Source organism: Tachyglossus aculeatus, chromosome 21 (assembly GCF_015852505.1).
Source record: "Tachyglossus aculeatus isolate mTacAcu1 chromosome 21, mTacAcu1.pri, whole genome shotgun sequence".
NCBI classification, from domain to species: domain Eukaryota; kingdom Metazoa; phylum Chordata; class Mammalia; order Monotremata; family Tachyglossidae; genus Tachyglossus; species Tachyglossus aculeatus.
Genome location: NC_052086.1, coordinates 21,691,069 through 21,713,335, shown reverse-complemented (window position 1 = coordinate 21,713,335; position 22,267 = coordinate 21,691,069). Strand labels below are relative to the sequence as shown.

At 43.8% G+C, this 22,267-nt stretch overlaps 1 protein-coding gene across 4 annotated transcripts in view; it reads left to right on the top strand.

The window, feature by feature from the left end:
• The window catches only part of MAPKAPK5 (MAPK activated protein kinase 5), a 40,885-nt gene that overhangs the window by 5,552 nt on the left and 13,066 nt on the right, over positions 1 to 22,267 (top strand). For 2 of the 4 annotated variants that reach the window (XM_038762767.1, XM_038762766.1), the window contains exons 2-7: positions 12,466 to 12,539; positions 13,215 to 13,290; positions 14,566 to 14,663; positions 16,929 to 17,037; positions 19,133 to 19,222; positions 19,901 to 19,996. In XM_038762767.1, coding sequence (XP_038618695.1) covers positions 12,466 to 12,539; positions 13,215 to 13,290; positions 14,566 to 14,663; positions 16,929 to 17,037; positions 19,133 to 19,222; positions 19,901 to 19,996 — 543 coding nt within the window. Of the gene's footprint in view, positions 1 to 11,241; positions 11,338 to 12,465; positions 12,540 to 13,214; positions 13,291 to 14,565; positions 14,664 to 16,928; positions 17,038 to 19,132; positions 19,223 to 19,900; positions 19,997 to 22,267 lie in introns of those variants that run through there. The other 2 variants (XM_038762768.1, XM_038762769.1) reach the window with 2 other exon arrangements.

Here is a 22,267-nt window from a genome sequence, read left to right as displayed (position 1 = left end):
GTCCTCTGATTCCCAGGCCCGGGCTCTTTCCACTAAACTACGCTGCTTAATCTGAGGACGTAAGGGCCAGGGAACGTGGCCGTAACTGAGCCACGCCTGTCTTTCCCAGCGTTCTGCATGTAGTAAATGCTCAGTCAATACTATAATAATAATAATAATAATAATAATAATCGCTTAGGAAGTACAATCAATCATATGGATTCCTAATAATAATAAAGGATGGCATTTGTTAAGCGCTTACTATGTGCCAAGCACTGTTCTAACCGCTGGGGAGGTTACAATAATAACAATAACGGTGATGATGGCGTTTGTTAAGCGTTTACCATGTGCAAATAATAATAATGATAGCATTTATTAAGCGCTTACTATGTGCCAAGCACTGTTCTAACCGCTGGGGAGGTTACAGTAATAATGAAAACGGTGATGATGGCATTTGTTAAGTGTTTACCTTGTGCAAATAGTAATAATAATGATAGCATTTATTCAGCGCTTACTATGTGCCAAACACTGTTCTAACCGCTGGGGAGGTTACAATAATAATAATAACGGTGATGATGACATTTGTTGAGCGCTTACCATGTACAAATAATAATAATAATGGTAGCATTTATTAAGCACTTACTATGTGCCAAGCACTGTTCTAACCACTGGGGAGGTTACAATAATAATGATAATGGTGATGATGGCATTTGTTAAGTGCTTACCATGTACAAACAATAATAATAATAGCATTTAAGTGCTTACTATGTGCCAAGCACTGTTCTAACCACTGGGGAGGTTACAATAATAATAATAATGGTGATGATGGCATTTAAGTGCTTACCATGTGCAAATAATAATAATAATGATAGCATTTAAGTGCTTACTATGTGCCAAGCACTGTTCTAACTGCTGGGGAGGTTACAATAATAATGATAGCGGTGATGATGACATTTGTTAAGCGCTTACCATGTACAAATAATAATAATGAAAGCATTTATTAAGCGCTTACTATGTGCCAAGCACTGTTCTAACCGCTGGGGAGGTTACAATAATAATGAAAACGGTGATGATGGCATTTGTTAAGTGCTTACCATGTGCAAATAATAATAATAATGATAGCATTTGTTAAGTGCTTACTATGTGCAAAGCACTGTTCTAAGCGCTGGGGAAGCAAGGTGATCAGGTTGTCCCACGGGGGGCTCACAGTCTTCACCCCCATTTTACAGATGAGGTAACTGAGGCCCAGAGAAGTGAAGTGACTTTCATTCAATTCATTCAATCATATTGAGCGCTTACTGTGTGCAGAGCACTGTACTAAGCACTTGGGAAGTACAAGTTGGCAACATTCATTCATTCATTCAATCAATTGTATTTATTGAGTGCTTACTGTGTGCAGAGCACTGTACTAAGCGCTTGGGAGGTACAAGTTGGCAACATATAGAGACGGTCCCTACCCAAAAGCGGGCTCACAGTCTAGAAAGGGGAGACAGACAATAAAACAAAACATATTAACAAAATAAAATAAATAGAATAAATCTGTACAAGTAAAATAAATAAATAAATAGAGTAATAAATATGTACAAACATATATACATATATACAGGTGCTGTGGGGAGGGGAAGGAGGTAAAGCGGGGGGGATGGGGACTTGCCCAAAGTCACACGGCTGACAAGTGGCGGAGCTGGGATTTGAGCCCATGACCTCTGACTCCAAAGCCTGTGCTCTTTCCACTGAGCCACGCTGCTTCTCCAAGCAACTGTTCTAAGCACAGGGTGGGTACAAGGTGATCAGGTTGTCCCACATGGGGCTCACAATCTTAATCCCCATTTTACAGATGAGGTCACTGAGGCTCATAGAAGTTAAGGGACTTGCCCAAGGTCACACAGCAGACATGTGGCCAAGCTGGGATTCGAACCCGTGACCTCTGACTCCCAAGCCTGGGCTCTTTCCACTGACCCACACTGCTTCTCCTGATTGAGCGCTTATTGTGTGCAGAGCACTGCACTAAGCGCTTCTGGTAGAGGCGGTCCCTACCCAGCAACAGGCTCCCAGTCTAGAAGGGGGAGGCAGACAACAAAACCAAACATGTAGACAGGTGTCAAAGTCGTCAGAGCAAATAGAATGACAGTTGTATGCACATCATTAACAAAATAAATAGAATAGTAAATGTGTACAAGTAAAATAGAGTAATAAATCTGTACAAATATACACAAGTGCTGTGGGGAGGGGAAGGAGGTAGGGCGGGGGGATGGGGAGGAGGAGAGGGAAAAGGGCTCAGTCTGGGAAGGCCTCCTGGAGGAGGTGAGCTCTCAGTAGGGCTTTGAAGGGAGGAAGAGAGTTAGTTTGTTTCCTTCTCCAGCCCAGCCCGCACCCTCTGCTCCTCCGCCGCTAATCTCCTCACCGTGCCTCGTTCTCGCCTGTCCCGCCATCGACCCCCGGCCCACGTCATCCCCGGGCCTGGAATGGCCTCCCTCTGCCCATCCGCCAAGCTAGCTCTCTTCCTCCCTTCAAGGCCCTGCTGAGAGCTCACCTCCTCCAGGAGGCCTTCCCAGACTGAGCCCCTTCCTTCCTCTCCCCCTCGTCCCCCTCTCCATCCCCCCATCTTACCTCCTTCCCTTCCCCACAGCACCTGTATATATGCTTGTACATATTTATTACTCTATTTATTTATTTATTTATTTATTTTACTTGTACATATCTATTCTATTTTATTTTGTAGTATGTTTGGTTTTGTCTCCCCCTTTTAGACTGTGAGCCCACTGTTGGGTAGGGACTGTCTCTCTATGTTGCCAATTTGTACTTCCCAAGCGCTTAGTACAGTGCTCTCTGCACACAGTAAGCACTCAATAAATACGATTGATGATGATGATGATGATGTGTGGAGGGAGGGCATTCCAGGCCAGGGGGAGGACGTGGGCTGGGGGGTCAACGGCGGGACAGGGGAGAACGAGGTACGGTGAAGAGGTGAGCGGCAGAGGAGCGGAGGGTGTGGGCTGGGCTGGAGAAGGAGAGAAGGGAGGTGAGGTAGGAGGGGGCGAGGGGATGGAGAGTCTTGAAGCCCAGGGTGAGGAGTCTTTGCTCCCTTTCTCCTCCTTCATCTAATCCCCTCTCTTGAGCGCTTACTGTGTACAGAGTGCTGTAATCAATCCATCAATCCTATCTGTTGAGTGCAGAGCACTGTACTAAGCGCTTGGAAAGTACAATTCGGCACCAGAGACAATCCCTGCCCAACAACAGGCTCACAGTCTAGAAGATAATAATGATGGTATTTGTTAAGCGTGTACTGTGCGCAAAGCACTGTTCTAAGCACTGGGGGGGATCAGGTTGTCTCATGTGGGGCGCACAGTCTTCACCCCCATTTTACAGATGAGGGAACTGAGGCCCAGAGAAGTGATTTCATCATCATCATCATCATCAATCGTATTTATTGAGCGCTTACTGTGTGCAGAGCACTGTACTAAGCGCTTGGGAAGTACAAGTTGGCAACATATAGAGACAGTCCCTACCCAACAGTGGGCTCACAGTCTAAAAGGGGGAGACAGAGAACAAAACCAAACATACTAACAAAATAAAATAAATAGAATAGATATGTACAAGCAAAATAAATAAATAAATAGAGTAACAAATATGTACAAACATATATACATATATACAAGTGCTGTGGGGAAGGGAAGGAGGTAAGATGGGGGGTGGAGAGGGGGACGAGGGGGAGAGGAAGGAAGGGGCTCAGTCTGGGAAGGCCTCCAGGAGTAGGTGAGCTCTCAGTAGGGCCAAAGTCCTAATAAGTCCAAATAAGTGATTTGCCCAAAGTCACACAGCCGACAGAGAAGTGAAGTGACCTGCCCAAAGTCACACAGCTGACAAGCGGCGGAGCCGGGATTAGAACCCATGACCTCTGGCTCCCAAGCCCGTGCTCTTTCCACTGAGCCACGCTGCGTCTCTTAATAATGAAGGTAATAATGAAGGTATTTGTTAAGCTCTTACTATGTGCCAAGCACTGTTCTAAGCACTGGGGTAGATACAGGGTAATCAGGTTGTCCCCCGTGGGGCTCACAAGTAATCCCCATTTTACAGGTGAGGTAACTGAGGCACAGTGAAGTGACTTGCCCAAGGCCACACAGCAGACGAGTGGCGGAGGTGGGATTAGAACCCATGACCTCTGACTCCCAAGCCCAAGCTCTATCCACTAAGCCAGGCTGCTTCTCTTAGTAAGTGCTTGGGAAAGTGGAATACGGTAATAGAGAGACAACCATTCATTCATTCAATCGTATTTATTGAGCACTTACTGTGCAGAGCACTGTAGTAAGTGCTTGGAATGTACAATTCAGCAATATAGAGAGCACGGGCTTGGGAGTCAGAGGTCATCATCATCATCAATCGTATTTATTGAGCGCTTACTATGTGCAGGTCATGGGTTCTAACCCCGACTCCGCCACTTGTCTGCTGCGTGACTGGGCAAATCACTTGACTTCCCTGTGCCTCAGTTACCTCATCTGTAAAATGGGTCTTAAGCCCCATGTGGGACAACCTGATTACCTTGGGTCTCCTCCAGCGCTTAGAACAGTGATTGGCACATAATAAGCACTTAACAAATACCATCGTCATCATTATTATTGTTATTATTATTAATCCTGCCCACACAAGGATCCCCGCCCATAATGAGGTCACAGGCCTTCTTTACCCCTCTGATCCCAAAATTCCTTACTCTCGGCTTCAAGGCTGTCCATCACCTCGCCCCCCTCCTACCTCACCTCCCTTCTCTCCTTCTCCAGCCCAGCCCGCACCCTCCGCTCCTCTGCCGCTCACCTCCTCACTGTACCTCATACTCCCCTGTCCCGCCGTCGACCCCCCAGCCCACGTCCTCCCCCTGGCCTGGAATGCCCTCCCTCCACACATCCGCCAAGCTCGCTCTCTTCCTCCCTTCAAAGGCCTACTGAGAGCTCACCTCCTCCAAGAGGCCTTCCCAGATTGAGCCCCCTTTTTCCTCTCCTCCTCCTCATCCCCCCGCCCTACCTCCTTCCCCTCCCCACAGCACTTGTATATATGTTTGTACAGATTTATTACTCTATTTATTTATTTATTTCTATTTTGTTAATGATGTACATTTAGCTTTAATTCTATTTATTCTGACGGCTTGACACCTGTCTACATGTTTTGCTTTATGTCTGTCTCCCCCTTCTAGCCTGTGAGCCCGTGGTTGGGTAGGGACCGTCTCTATATGTTGCCAACTTGTACTTCCCAAGTGCTTAGTACAGTGCTGTGCACACAGCAAGCGCTCAATAAATATGATTGAATGAATGAATTTACTATTCTATTTATTTTGTTAATGAAGTGCATTTAGCTTTAATTCTATTTATTCTGACGGCTTGACACCTGTCCACATGTTTTGTTTTGTGTCTGTCTCCCCCTTCTAGACTGTGAGCCCGTTGTTGGGTAGGGACCGTCTCTGTTGCCAACTTGTACTTCCCAAGCGCTTAGTACAGTGCTCTGCACACAGTAAGCGCTCAATAAATATGATTGAATGAATGAATGAATTTACTATTCTATTTATTTTGTTAATGATGTGCATTTAGCTTTAATTCTATTTATTCTGACAGCTTGACACCTGTCCACATGTTTTGTTTTGTGTCTGTCTCCCCCTTCTAGACTGTGAGCCCACTGTTGGGTAGGGACCGTCTCTGTTGCCAACTTGCACTTCCCAAGCGCTTAGTACAGTGCTCTGCACACAGTAAGCGCTCAATAAATGCGATTGAATGAATGACTCCAGGTTCAACCCCAGGGCTAGCCCCCTGCTGCGTCTCCCACCCTCTGCCTAATAATAATAATAGCACTTACTACATGCCAATTACTGCACTGAGCGCTGGAGTAGGTAGATACAAGATCGTCAGGTCCCACACGAGCGTCACACACAGTCTAAGTAGGAGGGAGAACAGGTATTGCATCCCCATGTTGCAGATGAGGAAACAGAGGCTCAGAGGAAAAATAAAAAGTTATGATATTTGTTAAGCACTTGCCATGTGTCAAGCACTTTTCTAAGCACTGAGGTAGATGCAAGGTAATCACATTGTCCTACATGGGGCTCACAGTCTTCATCCCCATTTTACAGATGAGGTAGCCGAGGCACAGAGAAGTGAAGTGACTTGCCCAAAGTCACACAGCTGACAATTGGCAGAGCCGAGATTTGAACCCAAGCCCGTGCTCTTTCCACTAAGCTGTGCTGAAGTGATTTGCCCAAGGTCACACAGCAGATACCTGGTGGAGCTGGGATTAGAAGCCAGGTCCTCTGAGTCTCAGGCCCGAGCTCTTCCCATTAAAACCATGCTGCTTCCCGCCCTGCCACACGCATTTTCGCCTTGAGGACTGTCAGTTAAAAAAAAAAAAAAGAAAGACTAAAGTCATTACAGTTTCCTGAACACCTTGTTCGTTTTGTGGGACATTAGGCATTAAAGTTGCCACAGGGCAAGTTAACCTCAGCAGGGAAGTATTAGTACCCAGTGGGGCTGTGGCTTGGCTCGCTGGGAGAGTGACAGTGTGTGGTTTCCCTCGGATGTGTATGATTTGGCCTTCCTTTGGTCTTTGTGTAAATTGCTGAAAGCATTTGGTCTCCTACCAAAATGCAGCAGTCTCAGGTAGTACTGTGAGCCGAGTTTGCTGCCCTTGGAAATGCCGTCTAAAACTCTGCTTCTAGAAATCTGTGCGTAGTTTCAAGAGGGTGATTCTCCTCCTCACAAAAGCCAACCCCTAACGAATGGGCTGCCAACATTTATTTTTCCCCCCCATCTAGTGGCCTCTGAGATTTGTTTAGGAGGAGCTAAGTGCCTTGTGGTTACAGATCTGTTAATCCAAGAAAAAGTGAATAAATTTATTTTTTTTTTCAATGTGCTCCAACTCTCCATCTGGTTGTTTAAAAAGTACCAGCAAAGCATTAACAAGCAAAGCTGTTCCTCAAAAGGCTGGAAGCGATCATCATGCCTACCTGTTGCAGGGGGAAATGGAATTCAGTCGTGTGGAAAGTGGAATAACCACCTTGATTCTGTAAAGCGCATATGTTTTTCCAAAGTACTTTCTCTTTAATTATCTTGTGCTCTAACACCACCTATCTGAGACTGAGTGAGGCATTATCCCCATTTTATAGAGAAGGAAATTGAGGTTCTGAGAGGTTAGGTGACAGGTTAGTGGCAGAATTGGGACAAGAACAGGAATCTTAGATTTCTGCTTTTTTCAGCAAACCATGCTGCAACCAAAGTAGTCACCACAGGTTGCAGGACAATTCTGTACATCCTTGTTTCTCGCACCTTGTAAAATTGTGCTTTAGATTTGGACTAGTTCCCAGTCTCATCGTTACCTCATCTATAAAATGGAGACTTTCAGCCCTATGTGGGACAGGGACTGTGTCCAACCTAATCATCTTGTATCTACCCCAGCGCTTAGTACAGTGCTTGGCTCATGGTAAATACTCAACAAATGCCATTTTTAAAAAAATCGCACCTTTCCTTGTAACAGACTTTTAGTGGCAACTTGGCGGTATGAAGAACCACTCTAAAATGGTCAGTCCTTGCCAAGACTCAATAACTACTTATGTACATAGTCCACTTTTACTAGTGTTTTTCTTGAGTAGATTGGTAGTGTTCTTCATTCAGTCATATTTGCTGAGCGTTTACTGTGCGCAGAGCACTGTACTAAGCACTTGGGAGAGTACGATACAACAATAAACAGACACATTCCCTGCCCACAATGCATAATTGAAATATCTCCTGTTTTAGAAAGAGATGGGAATGTGATTTTGCAGCATATTGGGAAAATACTTGTGGTTCGTTGATTAACAAATTCATTTAGTTATAATAATGATGATGATATTAAACTGTTACTATGTGCCAAGCGTTATACTATGGGTCCGATACAAGATAATCAGGTTGGACACCCCCCCGTCTCACATGGGACTTTAAGTCTAAATGGGAGGGAGAACAAATCTTGTCCCTGCTTTACAGGAAACTGAATCACAGAGAAATTAAATAGCTTGTAAGCAAGTAGCAGAGCTGGGACTAGAACCTGGGGTCCCTTGTGTTCCAGTCTTGTGTTCAGAGTGTTGTTTGGGCAGGGCTGTTGTAAACCCACATTAACTTCTGTCCCCAGAGTCATACATATGTGACCTTCAACATGAATGAATCAGACTCAAGAATTTCAAAGGTGTCAAGGTAACATCAATCTATCCTTCACCTAAATGGAAGAGGAGCAGAGGTTGCACCCGGCCCCGATTTCAGTTAGGTTAACTATTTGCCCTATGTCCTTTAATCGTACGTCAGGGGTGAGCTTTACCCTTGGCTTTAAAGCACTTGATCAGCTTTCCCGCTTCCACCTCACCGATTTCCTACTACTGTCCAGCCCACACGCTTCACTCCTCTTGTGCCAGCTGCCTCACTGTGCCCCAATCTTGTCAATTTAGCTGCTCACCCCTTTTCCATATCCTCCCCCAGCCTTGGAACTCCCTCCCCTCCATAGAGAAGCAGCGTGGCTCGGTGGAAAGAGCACGGACTTGGGAGTCGGCGGTCATGGGTTCTAATCCCGGCTCTGCCGCTTGTCAGCTGTGTGACTTTGGGCAAGTCACTTAATTTCTCTGAGCCTCAGTTACCTTCATGTGTAAAATGGGGATTAAGACTGTGAGCCCCACGTGGGACAACCTGATCACCTTGTATCCCCCCAGCACTTAGAACAGTGCTTCACACATAGTAAGCGCTTAACAAATGCCATTATTATTATTATTATTATTATATGCCAGACCACCACTCTTCTCCACTTGCAAAACTTTGTTAGGGTCATATCTCCAAGAGGTCTGCCCTGTTTGCTCCCTTTCCCTTCTATGTCATTGGTGACATAAAGACGCAGTGTAGCTTAGTGGAAAGAGCACAGGCTTGGAAGTCAGAGGATGTTGGGTTCTATTAGCTCTGCCACTTGTCTGCTGTGTGACTTTGGGCAAGTCATTTAACTTCTCTGTGCCTGTTACCTCATCTGTAAAATGGGGATTAAGACTGTGAGCCCCACGTGGGACAACCTGATTCCCTTGTATCTACCACAGTGCTTAGAACAGTGCTTGGCACATAGGAAGCACTTAACAAATACCATTATTTTTATTTTTAATATTATTGTTATTATTATCTGTACACTTGGATCTCTGACCTCTGGACATTTGATATTTGCCCCAACCCCACAGCCCTTGTGTAAATATCTTTAAATTATGTGTTATTAATTATTAGTATTAATGTCTCTGTCCTTGTCTAGACTGTAAGCTCACTGTGGGCAGTCCTGCGTCTACCAGCTCTGTTGTATAGTACTCTCCTAAGTGCTCAGTACAGTGCTCTGCACATAGCACTTAATAAATACCATTGATGATGATAGGTAATCAATAAGATAATAGGAGGTGAACCAGTGGTAAGGAGTTTCCGTTGCGGAGGTGGCTGCGCAACTGCAGGAGATTCTTGAGGAGTGGAAGGATGTGGACTTAATGTTCTTTTAGGAAAATATCCTACTCCAATTTCTAGGGGAGGGAGGATCTATTCAGAGATATATTGAGTAGAAGGTCTTGCCAAAAAGAAATGGCAGTAAGAGTTAAGGGGACTTCCAGAGACCTGTTATTAGATTGTAAGCTCTTTGAAGGCCAGGGATCCTGTCTCTTACCTCTCTTTTACTCTCCCTTAGTTACAGTGCTCAGAGTAAACACCAAATAAATAACATTGCTTGATTTGATAAGAGGTCATGTAGGAAGGCATAGCTAGGTTAACCCAGCTTCATCTTAAAAATTTCCAAGCACATTTCCCATAATTTACCTCAGTAAAAATCTCTTCTTGTCTCTTGCCATCTTCCATCTCTCCTGTCTTTTACCAATTGTCCATTTCCTCTCCCCTGCCTGCTTTGGTCTTAATTTGTAGGAAAAACCACTCAGATATATTCAGTCTGGTGCAGGGATCTATGATTGTGCTTTCTTAGAGCTCTTTACGACTACAGTTGGCTTCAACAGGGAAGGTATTTGCTTATCTTATGTTGGTTTTGTGTTTCTGTTGTTTTATCATTTTCTTATATGTGGTGTTTGCTTGTCCTAAGTTGGTTTTGTATTTCTTTTGTTTTATCCTTGTCTTATGTGTGGTGTTTGCTTGTTCTATGTTGGTTTTGTGTTTCTATTGTTTTATTCTTATGTGTTTGCTACTTGTTCCCTCTTTCTTCCCTTAGTCTCCGATTGTGAGCTGGGGACTGTCGTGTTTTTTCTCAGTGCTTAGTGCAGTGCTTCGCATACAGTAAGGACTTAATAAATACTCATTACTAGTACTATCAATCACTTAATCATATATATTGAATCCATACTGCATGTGGAGCACTGTACTAAGCACTTGGAAGTGTACAGTATAACAGAGTAGGGTGACACATTCCCTGCTCACAACAAACTTACAATCTAGAGTACAATCTGGTAGTAGAGATAAAAGGTTTTTGCAACAGCTGAGGAACGGGCGGTGAGGAAGGTGGAGCTACTAAACCAAAACTGTGAGAACCCAGAAGAGCAATGTCTGCCCCTTACATTTATGTACAAGTGAAGCACCGTAAAACTCGTTAACTAAGATTCAGGCCCCTCCAAATCAAGGTTCTGCCGTTCTGACCCAAGGTCTGCAATTTTACTTGTTAGCTTCTAAATTGAACTCTAGCCGTAGTGCAAGTAATGTGACTTTTCAGTCCTGTAGCACACAGTGTTCTAGACTGCTGTCTGAAATATTAGCACCTCACTTCCACTCCTCGTTAGAGCACCTTTTGTATTTTAGGTCTGTGTGTATTTTTTCAGTGTGTATTTGCTGGGAAGAAGAGAAAAATGTAATGGGGTCCAACTTGTTTTTGTTTTCCCTTTCTAAGCCAAAGGACTCTCGAACCAATCTTTGAAAAACTACATGGCCATAACTATGGGCCGGTGAAAATTCCGTGCATTTAGAAAGCTGTTAAGAGAAGGAAATGTTAAACAACATAAACCTCCTGGTCACGGTGATGTTGACAAAACTAATAAAATAACTTTATTTTAAATAGTGCTAATCCTTTTTTGATCCCCTCCATACCCCAAAATGCTCTTTTAGAAGGTTACCAATTTCAAGGTCTCCTATTCCCTTCCTCCAGATAATACCTTTTGTACCAAGTGCCAGATTTATTAAGTACCTAACTGCAGGCGTAGAAAACTGTGCTGCTAAGCATTGCAGAAGGGTTCAGCAAATGATATTCCCTTCCCCACAGGCAGACCCAAATTACTTACAAATAATGGAAGCCGGAGGAGGAATAAGGAGACATCTGATAATAGTAGAAGTATGGAGAGATGAAATAGATGAATAAGTAAGTCATATATGGAGATTTTTTTATCTCTGCCTCTGATCTATAAATCGATATACGCATAAGTGCCTAGAATAGTTGTCGGATTGATCCTGTTTGGTATGTGGAAAATTAATATGGGACACTTTCCTGAGGGTGAGATTTGAAGATGGCTTTTGAGATAAGGAAGAGCTACATCTTGCAGATTTAATTGTGTTTGTGTGCGAGTTGAGGAGAGGGAAGTGTCCAGGGAGGGATAACATGTAGCCTAGTAGAAAAAGCTGACTGGGAGGCAGGAGGCCTGGGTTTCAGTTCTGCTGCTAACCTGCTGTTACCTTGGGCAGATTACTTCTCTGCGTCTCAGTTTCCTCATGTGTAAAATGGGGATAAGATTCTGAGCCTCGTGTGAGACACGGACTCTGTCCAACGTGGTAACCTCTCTACCCGAGTGCTTAGCACATGGTAAGTCCTTAATAAATGCTATTATATATTTTTATGTTAGTGAAATGAAGGTTAAACGGGGTTTCCAAGAGGAGAGCATACCAGCTTACAGGTAAAGGAGGATTAGGGCAGAGTAGAGCCAGTTGGACTATAAAAAGGTCATTGGTGAGCCGGCAGAGCACAGTGCCAGTGGAGAGAAGGAGTTGAAAACCTGGTTGTGATAGCCCAAGAAGAGAACTGGTGGAGAGGAAAGGGTGATTTTGAGTCTGTTTCAGAACTTTGTAATAGCACACCATTTTTCCAGGAAGAGATTCCCTTCCTTAATAAGTTAGGCCCCTACAAGCCAGGCTTTTTTGGGTCACCAGTGGTAGATCAGTTATCTTGGAATTGTCTCAATCACACTATGATATTGAAGCCAAAGAAAGAATATGTTTTTTAAGCATTTTGAGAAAACAACACCTAGATTTTCTTTGGAAAAGCCCAGAAAAGGATTTTCTTTTGTCTTGATTTTTTATTTTCCTTCGTCCACAGACCAACCTCATGATTTGGTCAAATTTTCCAATTAAAAGTTGTACCCTGTCCTAAAAATTCTTTGTGTATCATATTCTCTAGGAAACTGATTTATTGAAAACATATGCATGCTTCCATCCTGGCTAGATAATTGGTGTTTTTATTCAGAGATTAATTTCCCCCCCTCCTTATTTTTGATAGGAAACTTCCATTTTAGAGGAATACAATATTAACTGGACTCAGAAGCTGGGAGCTGGAATTAGTGGCCCCGTTAGGTAAGTTTGATGTGTTCAGAGTTCAGAGGCAAAGCTGTAGAGATCATTTAATTTCATGTAGGAAGAAAGTACAAATTTTGCTTTCTTTTTCTGAATTGTGAAGTGAACATTTTTACCCTAAGATGCTTCATTTTGTGGCTACTTAAGTTCCATATAAACGAATACTAGGGAATAGGTCATTGTGCAGTGGGAGATAAATGATTCCTTGTTCAAAGGGGAAATAAGTTTAATTTCCGTAGCATTATTTTCATCTGAGATCAAAGCATCAGATGCCCATTTTGCTACTGAGTTTCTATACTATTGTGTGGACCTCTGGCTTTTGAGGCATTCCTGGACATTTAGAACTAGGTTTGACTCCCTGAGTGTCAGGAAGTCAGCCAAATGAGAGGTACATTGGGAACTTGTAGCCACTCACCCAAAAGTGTTCTTAATAGAAAAACTTTTAGCGTTGATGAATAAGCCCTTGTTCCACAGGTGTTGACCCACATCATTTTTACCCAAAGTATCAGGCGAAATGTCCCTCTTTTTGCCAATCCATTAGTAAGATAATATTTTAATGGCAAGCTTGTGTAATGCCTTCGGGCAAACCTTGGTTACAAGTAGAAGCTATTTAAATTTTACATAGACTTTTCTTAGAGTGCTGATGCCTGACCAGGTTTCTTTCTACACCATTAGAGTCTGCATGAAAAAGTCAACGCAAGAACGATTTGCTCTGAAAATTCTTCTTGATCGCCCAAAAGCTAGAAATGAGGTATGGTCCTTCATCATCTTTAGGAAACCCTATTTTTGAAATGTTGAAAAGGGGCATCTTCAGTAAATGCTAATTTATTCATTTGAGCCGGGTGAATTTGCAGAGATGGAAATGTTTCCTGGCTATTTTTAACTCTCACTCCATTCTCCTGGTTTATTGTTTAAATTTCTCCAAAAGCCTTTCTGAGGTGTGTTCGTTTCTCAATGCCCCAAACAGGACTGTCTGACCCTCAATTCAAGCAGAAGAGGAAGCCTCAGTGGGGATGGGAGTGGCAGGGAGAGCTAGCAGGTTGTCTAGCCAGGAAATTTCAGCGGTCATTTGGCCTCTTTAGCCTGGGTGAATCCCGACTGTACTAAAGTCTAGCCGTTCTGGCCCGCTCCAGCTTGCATTCTTTCAATCAATCAATCAATCATATTTTTTGAGTGTTTACTGAGTGCAGAGCACTGTACTAAGCACTTGGGAGAGTACAGTGAAAAGTACAGTATAAAGCAAGGTGTCTATCGGGGGAGGCTCTGAGGTAGGAGCAACTATTGCAGGCATCAGTACACCTGCTCAAGTGGGTTTGACCAAAGCCCTAGAAATGCATGGCCCTGCCCCTGAGAGGGTGTGGCAGATTGGTGACCTAGTAATGTTTTTCTGGTTTCCCAAGATTTTTTGGGTTGAGATCAAGTGGACCTTGTGACATGGGACTGATTTCATATGTGCCCAGATGCCTCTTGTTCCTTAGGCTGCTCCCATGGGTCACAAACACTGAAAGTTAGTTATCTCCCCCCAAAAAAGACTCAGAAATTAGCACTTTACTTCAGAGTAAGAAACTCCCCAAAACACACACATTTTAAAAAGTTGTATAGCCTTCTGTTTCCAGCAGCTCAGAGGCTTATTTCCTCATTTCCCGTAAATTCTTAGGAAAAATGAAGTGTTTAGAAACAGCATCGAGAATTGATTTAGCCCAACAAATGAAACAACAGGAAATAAATTTTTCTCTGGACTTGTCAAGGTCAGCTCTGCAGATGAAGTGATGGTTGGAAGATGCTGAGTCTCCTTCGGACTGTAGAATCCCTCCTAAACATCTGTTTTTATTGTATAATTTCCCCAGCAGATGCTCTTGGCTTCTTCATCTCTCTTGACCCATTTAAAATCAGTTGCTGCAGTAGGTGTTTTCTTCCACCTGCATTTTCATCTGAGATTCAGTTAACTGGCAGTTGCTAGATAGTTTGGAGGGAGAAGGGTGCACCTATCCCCATGTACAGTAACTTTTCCTCCATTCTCTTTAAGGTACGTCTGCACATGATGTGTGCAACACATCCAAATATTGTTCAAATTATTGAAGTTTATGCTAACAGTGTGCAGTTCCCTCATGAATCCAGTCCCAGGTAAGATTACCTAGGGAGCGTGAATGCTCAGCTTTCCATATTTATGGCAAGGTATAGTGGAGTCTCTATTTCTCTGTCTTCCTAAGTAAAAAAGGCAATGAATCGAAACTAATTCCATTCCAGGTAGTGCTCACGAGAGAAGGAGGCCCTTGGGCTATTCAGTGCCAAGCCTTGAAAGTTGATGTGGCGTGAGCCTCCCAGTTGGAGAGAACATTCACAGAATTTCCACTCCAAATCAGCAGGTGGTCACTGATTCCCCCCAAAATGATTTCCTGTTGGGTGTGTCTTTCAGATGGGTCAGTGGTGCAGTGTTGCTGGGGAACCTGGTTCCTTCCCAGGGCAGGACACTTTCTCAGCTTCCTAGCAGCCCTTTGTCATCTGAAACACTTTAAAAGGAATTATCTTATCTGGTCTTTGCAGCACCAATCCCAGAGATCCCTGTTCTCCCAAGCAGTAGGCTTCCAGAAATGACGGGTCCAGCAAGACGGCAACTGGCTAGTTTGGGAGTTATGTTGCCCACTTGTACTTCCCAAGCGCTTAATACAGTGCTTTGCACACACAATAAATACGATTGAATGAATGAACGAGTCCAGATTAATACGGGAGCCCGGTTCTGTTTTTCAACAGCTTCAGTTGCATATCTACTTTCCTAATGGACTCTCCCCTGAGAATGATGAATTAGCTTCAATCCTGAGACTTTGGGACTAGACACCTGCATGAAGGAATTGATTATAGTGATAGTGGTTTGTGTTTTACCAGTTGTTGTCTCCAGTCCTTACCAGTTGTGTTCCCACTGGGGCAGGTAGTGCAACAAGTGAATAACTGGTAGGGGGAGGTCCAGCATTGTGAGAAGTATGCACAAAGAATTTTTGGTTTGGACTTGCAGGACCTGTTTACAGCTGAAGTGACCGCAGTGTGTTGCCAATGCTGGGCTTTTAGTGCCGTTATCCCCCCGGGCGTTGGCCTTGGTAATTGGGGTGTTTCTGAACTATGCGCTTGAGGAACCTATGAAAGTGGTTTATATGATCCCCGTCCTCAAGAATCGTACAGTGATGTGGGGAGGCAATAAACATAAATTGAACAGCGTACAATAAAGTATGCAATAATAAATCTAAGTAATAAAAGCAAGTGAATAAATAACATCCTTGCAAGCTGAGGTGACTGATGAAATAACGTGACTGGGAAGGGCAGGGAACTTCTTGGAGAAGGTGGTATTTTAGGAGAGGTCTGAAGGCGGGCAAGAACATGGGTTAGTGAGGTTGAGAGGAGAGAGGCTTTCAGATAAGGGGAAAGATAGGATCAGTGAGTCCAAGGAATGACAGTCAAGAGCAAGGGACAGTTAGAAGGTTTGCTTGGGAGAAGATGGTGGATCTAGAGAAAAAGGGGTTGAGGAGCCAGCTGATACAGAACCTTGAAGCCGAGGGTCAGGAATTTTTGGTTTGTAAAAGAAGCAATGGGGAGGCACCTGTGAGGAAAGGAGTGATGTTCTCTCTTTCAGTGAATGGCCCATACAGTTACAGTTCCTTTGCCAAGAGCTCTTCCAAGACTTTGCACTGAACTATGCCACAAAACTCCTTTTTTCTTCTTCCAAGAGGATACAGAAGGGTCCACTGACCATTATAGATGCTAATGGCAAAGCTAGTGTTCCCATTTTATAACTCGTTTATTAGTGAAAGCATTTGAAAACTGAAAGGATCTGGATATGAGATCTTTGTTCATGGAAGGAGTTGGTGCCCAAAACATTGTGGGGAATCTCTAGGATTTTTGCCATTTGCCATAGGACAAGACCGTCACTAGTTTGATCTGATGTCTAATGAACTATTTTTAATTTTTGATTTTTGGCACTTTTTCTAACGTAATTCCCGCCAGTATCACATGCTGCATCTTGGGCTGAGAGCTTGAAAGATGTTTTTCCCTTTTTCATTATAATGAGTAGTAATCATCCATAAATTTAGTACTGAAACAGAGATTTTCATTTTCAAAACCAAATGATTGTTTTGGTTCCATTCCAATTTCCTGGCATCTCTGCCAAGCCGAGGCTGACGCCTCATGATAATGTAGGGTCTGATTGGCTGCAGCAAGCGTTTGGGGAGAGGTGCAGCTGACACTGGGCCAGGATTAGGGCAGCGAGTTTAAAATGAGTGAATTGATTATACCCTTATATAGGTCATCCACTTTACAGGTGTAAAATGTGTGTTGTTAGGGCAGCAGCTTGATCCGATTTTCACTTCTATAATTTAATAAAAATCAAATGCTTTCAAACAGGGCTCGACTCCTAATTGTAATGGAGATGATGGAAGGGGGAGAGCTATTTCACAGAATCAGCCAGCACCGGCACTTTACAGAGAAGCAAGCCAGCCAAGTAACAAAGCAGGCAAGTTAACCCCTGCGTGCCAACCAAACTGCAAACAACGTTGGTTAACAAGGACAATTTTACTTGGGGGGGTAAAAGAAAGCTCAAAGAAAAGCTCTGTTTGATCTGACGCTCTCATTGCCTGCTTTGTTATATAATTGGGAAATGTGCCTTGACAGGAGAAATGCAAACCTCTCTGATCCCTTTTCTGGGGGTTCATGCACGTACGGCTGTTACTTGGCTTTTGTTGTTCCCTGAGGTCTGAAACTCGGCTAATAATGGAGGAAGGCTAATAATGGCAACTGCTTGTCGAGATGTCTTACTCTCTAGGCATACGGTTTTTAAATATCGCCGTCTAACAACACCAGCTCTTAAACACAGTAGCTACCCAGAAGACGAGGTGTCAATGCAAGATATTCCTTGTTGAAAAACACATTTGTTGTACGCTTGTGGTCCAGTTCCTCCTCCTTCGGTGTCTATAGGGCTTACCAAAATAGTTTTTAAATATTGCTGTCTAACAACACCAGCTCTTAAACACAGTAGCTACCCAGAAGACGAGTGTCAATGCAAGATATTCTTTCTTGAAAAATGCATTTGTTGTACGCTTGTGGTCCGGTTCCTTCTTCTTCGGTGTCTATAGGGCTTACCAAACCTTTGTCTCTGTGGGTTTCACATGATCCGGTCTCCTCCCCATCTGGAGACATAATCTCTTGTTTCTGACATCATATTTAGTTGCTATGGAGATGACATGTCGCAAACAATGGGGACTAAGACTCTAGGTGGAGAATAAGTCCCTGGAGGAGGTGAAACACTAAGCTCCCAAAACGAAGCAGCGTGGCCTAGTGGAAAGAGCACGGGCCTGGGAGTTAGAGGACCTGGGTTCTAATCCCGTCTCTGCCAATTGCTTGCTGTGTGACCTTGGGTAAGTCACTTAACTTCTCGGTGCCTCCGTTTCTTCAACTGTAAAATGGGGATTAAATATCTGTTCTCCCTCTTAGACTGTGAGCCCCATGTGGTACAGGGACTGTTTGATCTAATTAACTTGTACCTACCCCAGTGCTTAGAAGAGTATTTGATGCATAGTAAGCGCTTAACAAAACCATAAAAAACTCTGCTTTCAGACTCAAGGGAGGAGAGAAAATCAGATGGCACAGTCCGTCTAACCCTTCTAGAAAATGCTTCTAAATTTGCTCAAGCCTGGAGCAATTGTGAATGCCACTCTGTAGTTACTTTCTGGTTGTTAAGAATGTTATTTTTGGAATACCTGGGAAATATTAGAAGATTGTTATTATTGGAATTCCTAGGAAATTCTATCCTGAACCTTCGGAAGATGGAGGCAAACTTGCTTTTTCATCCATTAGATATGTATAACATACATTGAGTGTGGAGAAATGTTTGGAATAAAAGGTCTAAAATTACCTTGGGGAAGGAAAAAGTGTACCTCTTCAGCATGCCTTAAACTATTCATTTATTTATGGTATTAAGCACTTACTGTGTGCCAAGCATTGTAATAAGCGCTGGTTTAAATAGTCCCCATCTCACATGGGGCTTACAGTCTAAGTAGGACAGAGTAGGATTCAATCCCCATATTATAGATGAGGTAACTGAGGCACAGAGTAGTTATGTGACCTACCCAAGGTCACATAGAAGGCATGTGGCAGAGCTGGCATTCCTCTGGCTCCCAGGCCTATTCTCTTTACAGTAGGCCACACTGCTTCATTTGGAGCCACTTGGAAACTAGGAATCAAATGGAATTATTTTTCTTTTTAGGAAGAATTTGAGGTTGATTCTCCTGGAGCTTATTTGGCTTTCGCTCCAAATTGTACTGCAAGGTGACCTGGTCTTGGAAGATAACAGCTCAATTAAGATTGCCCCTGTTAGCCTCCTGTTGAGAGGGCACAAACCACTGAAAGCATTTCACGTTTGAAGAGAAATGCCTTATTGGTGGTTCCCCTCAGAACACGAAATAAAACTGTGATTTTTCTCCTGTTGTCTTCCTTTGTGTAGTGTATAGGTTATAGTTGTAAGTAGAAGTGGGCAGAAGCCCCCTGAGCAAAAGTTTTCTGAAGACGTCCTCATTTCTAAATTCCAGTTGATCTGTTATGCCCTCTTTCAGATAGCTTTGGCTTTGCAGCACTGTCACTCGTTAAACATTGCACATAGAGACCTCAAACCTGAGAATCTGCTCTTCAAGGATAACTCTCTGGTAAGATGATTTGCTTTACTGCTCTGTCATAGTTCAGGCCCAGGATTAGGGTTAATGGTTGAGGGAAGCAAGTCTCCACCTGTGATGACCTGCTGGGGCACAACTGGATAGAGAAAGTGATTCATGGATGATGTCGGGTGGGTGTGGATGTCGGGAAAGAGAGGTGTTCAAATGAATCGTTTGGAAACTTGACCTGCTGGTGGGTGAAAACATCTCCGAGAAATGTAAGCGTGCTCTATTTGCATAGTAAAATGGGTCCTTGAGATTTCAGGCTTATGTTTGTTGTATTGTTCGCTGGGCCCATTTTACTATGCAGATAGAGCAGCGGTTTTTCACAGAGCAGATTTCCTCCTGGGCTTTCAATTTATCGGGAGAGTTTTGGTTTGTGTTGCAGTTTGCTCTCTAGTCTTAAATAGGAACCAGTCTTGATTTTCCTGAGCTTCCAAGCACTCAGCCCATTCCCGAAGCAGTGATATCCCCTGAGATGAGGAGGCCCTTTTGGTCTGAAACCCCATGTCAGCTATCGGGCAAGATGGGGATGGATAGAAGTCCTCAGGCTTACTTCAGTTATGTCAGTTACTTTTCTTCCAGGAGTAACTCTCCCTAGACATCTCACTTCTGGCTCTGCTCAGTGCTCAAGAACCCCTGGTGTAAAATCTCCTGCACATCTCATTTTAGGATGCTCCTGTTAAGTTGTGCGATTTTGGATTTGCCAAAATAGACCAAGGTGACTTGATGACACCACAGTTCACTCCTTACTACGTAGCTCCTCAGGTAAGAGCAGACTTTCTGCCCGTCTATCTTCTGTGTAGGGAGCTGAGGATCCGACTTTTCACGGAGTTCTCAATGGTCTTACTTTCCTCCCTTCCTTGGCAAGAAATAAACTATTTCACAAATGGGAGCAGTGGAAATAAGCTCGACAGTTTATTAATCTCACCCTTTTAGGGCTTTGTTGCTAGAGCTTATTTCCAGAAAATTTTGAGGAAAAGGAATATGTTCTGTTTCTTTTTATGCACCCATCCACACACCATAATCTTCAATCACTACTGGTTGGTCTAAATGATTTGCCCCTAAACATTTCTGACTCATTTAGTGGAAAAGCTCATGTTTATTCCAAGTATTTTGAAAAAGGAAAGTGGCTGGGAAAAATGGATTTTTATCCCCAAGCCTTCTAAAGTCAAATTCACCATACACCAGGTTAGAACTTGAAGTCTGATTCTGCCTCTGAGTGAAAGCACCTGCTTCTTAGAGACGCGTTAAATACTTCAGTCAACTGAGGTGCCATTCATAGATTAGTTCAAGCATGGTTGACTTTTTTCTGTCATCCTTGAGTGCAGGGCCGTTGGTGGCCACCATTGCCCAGTCTCCAAGAATTCTCCTACCCACTCCCAACAATCCTTCTGCTTGAGCAAGGGGGCACCCAGAGAGGAACCTGAATGATTTTGCACGATACAGAAATAATAATTGTATTAAGTGCTTACCGTGTGCCAAGCACTGTACTCCGTGCTGGGGTAGATACAGGATAATCAAGTCAAGCACAATCCCTGTCACAGATGGGACTTCCAACAAAGAGGGAGAACATCCCCGTTTTACAGATGAGAAAACTGAGGCACCAAGAAGTGAAGTGAGTTGCCCAGAGTCACACAGCAGGCAGGTTGTGAGGCTGGGATTAGAACCATGGTCCTCCTTCTCCCAGGCCTTTCCACTAGGCCGTGGTCCTTCTGTGGGACCTGTCTCAGTATCGGCCACCGCCTAGGGGCTACAACATCATTGAACCCAAAATGCCCAGTGCTAGGCCAGGAGGGCCTCGAAACAAAAACAGCACCAAGGGGTTTGTTATGGTATAAGGAAAGCCCGTTGAACTACTTCATACCTTTGGCCACTTCTAGGTTAGCACCAAACCTTCCAGGGCATCAGCAACAGGGTCCCCTGCCTAAAATAGCTGGCCGAGGAAATAGCTGACCACCCAAACCAGGTCAGTTTAGCTTTGACCTAACCTGACATTGCCGTGCTGGGGGGTCAGTCCTCTAGGCCCTTGCTTTCCCTGGAGGGTCCTAGGAGTCAGGGTACTGGTCTGTGTTGACAAATGGAGGGAAAGTGCAAAGCAGGGAAATTATGATGACTATATTTCCTGCCCTCTGGAAGTTTACAATCTTAGTGGGCGGGGGGGCGGGGGGGGGTGCTATAGTGATAAAGTTACAGTAATAAGAAACGTGTAACCGAACAGTCCAAGGAGCGAAGTGGATCAGGACAGGCCACTTCTACACAATTGGAGCTTCCCTTCGTTTAGGGAGTCACAGTTTTTCCCCCAACATCCTAATTAGTAAAAAGTCGCTTTTCTTTGCTGCCCTAGAGAAACATTAAGCTCTCATGGAGAAGAGTATAATTTAGGATATTTAGTGGGCTGCAACTTCTAGGCTTCCTTAGGACCACTGAGAAACTGAGGACTAAACCCTGACTTTCTTACTGCTGTAGATGACAGTACCATCTTCCCTGGCTCTCAAGCTCATAATCTTGGCATTATCTTCAACTGATCTCTCTTGTTCAACTCTAATATTCATTCTGTCACAAACTCTCATCATTTCTACCTCCACAACATCTTTAGGATCCACCCTTTCCTCTCCATCCAAATTTCTTGTACACTGATTACTTTATCACGTCACTCCTCGACTGTTGCATCAGCCTCCTTGCAGACCTCTCCACTCCAATCCATACTTCAGTCTGTGTCCAGATCATTTTAGTAAAAAAAAGTTTGTTCAGTCCATGTCTTCCCATTCCTCAGTGGTTGCCCATTCACCCCTGCATCAAACAGAAACTACTTACCATCAGCTTTAAGGCATTCAATCAGCTGTCCCTGTGCTACTACAACCCAACCCACACACTTGGCTTCTCTAATGCCAACCTACTCTCTGTACCTTGGATCTCTTTTATCCTGCCGCTGATCCCTTCCCTTCTGGCCTGGAACTCCCTTATTACTGTCGTCATTATTATTATTATTTTAAGCACTTAACTGTACGTCAAGCACCATTCTTGCCCTGGGGTAGA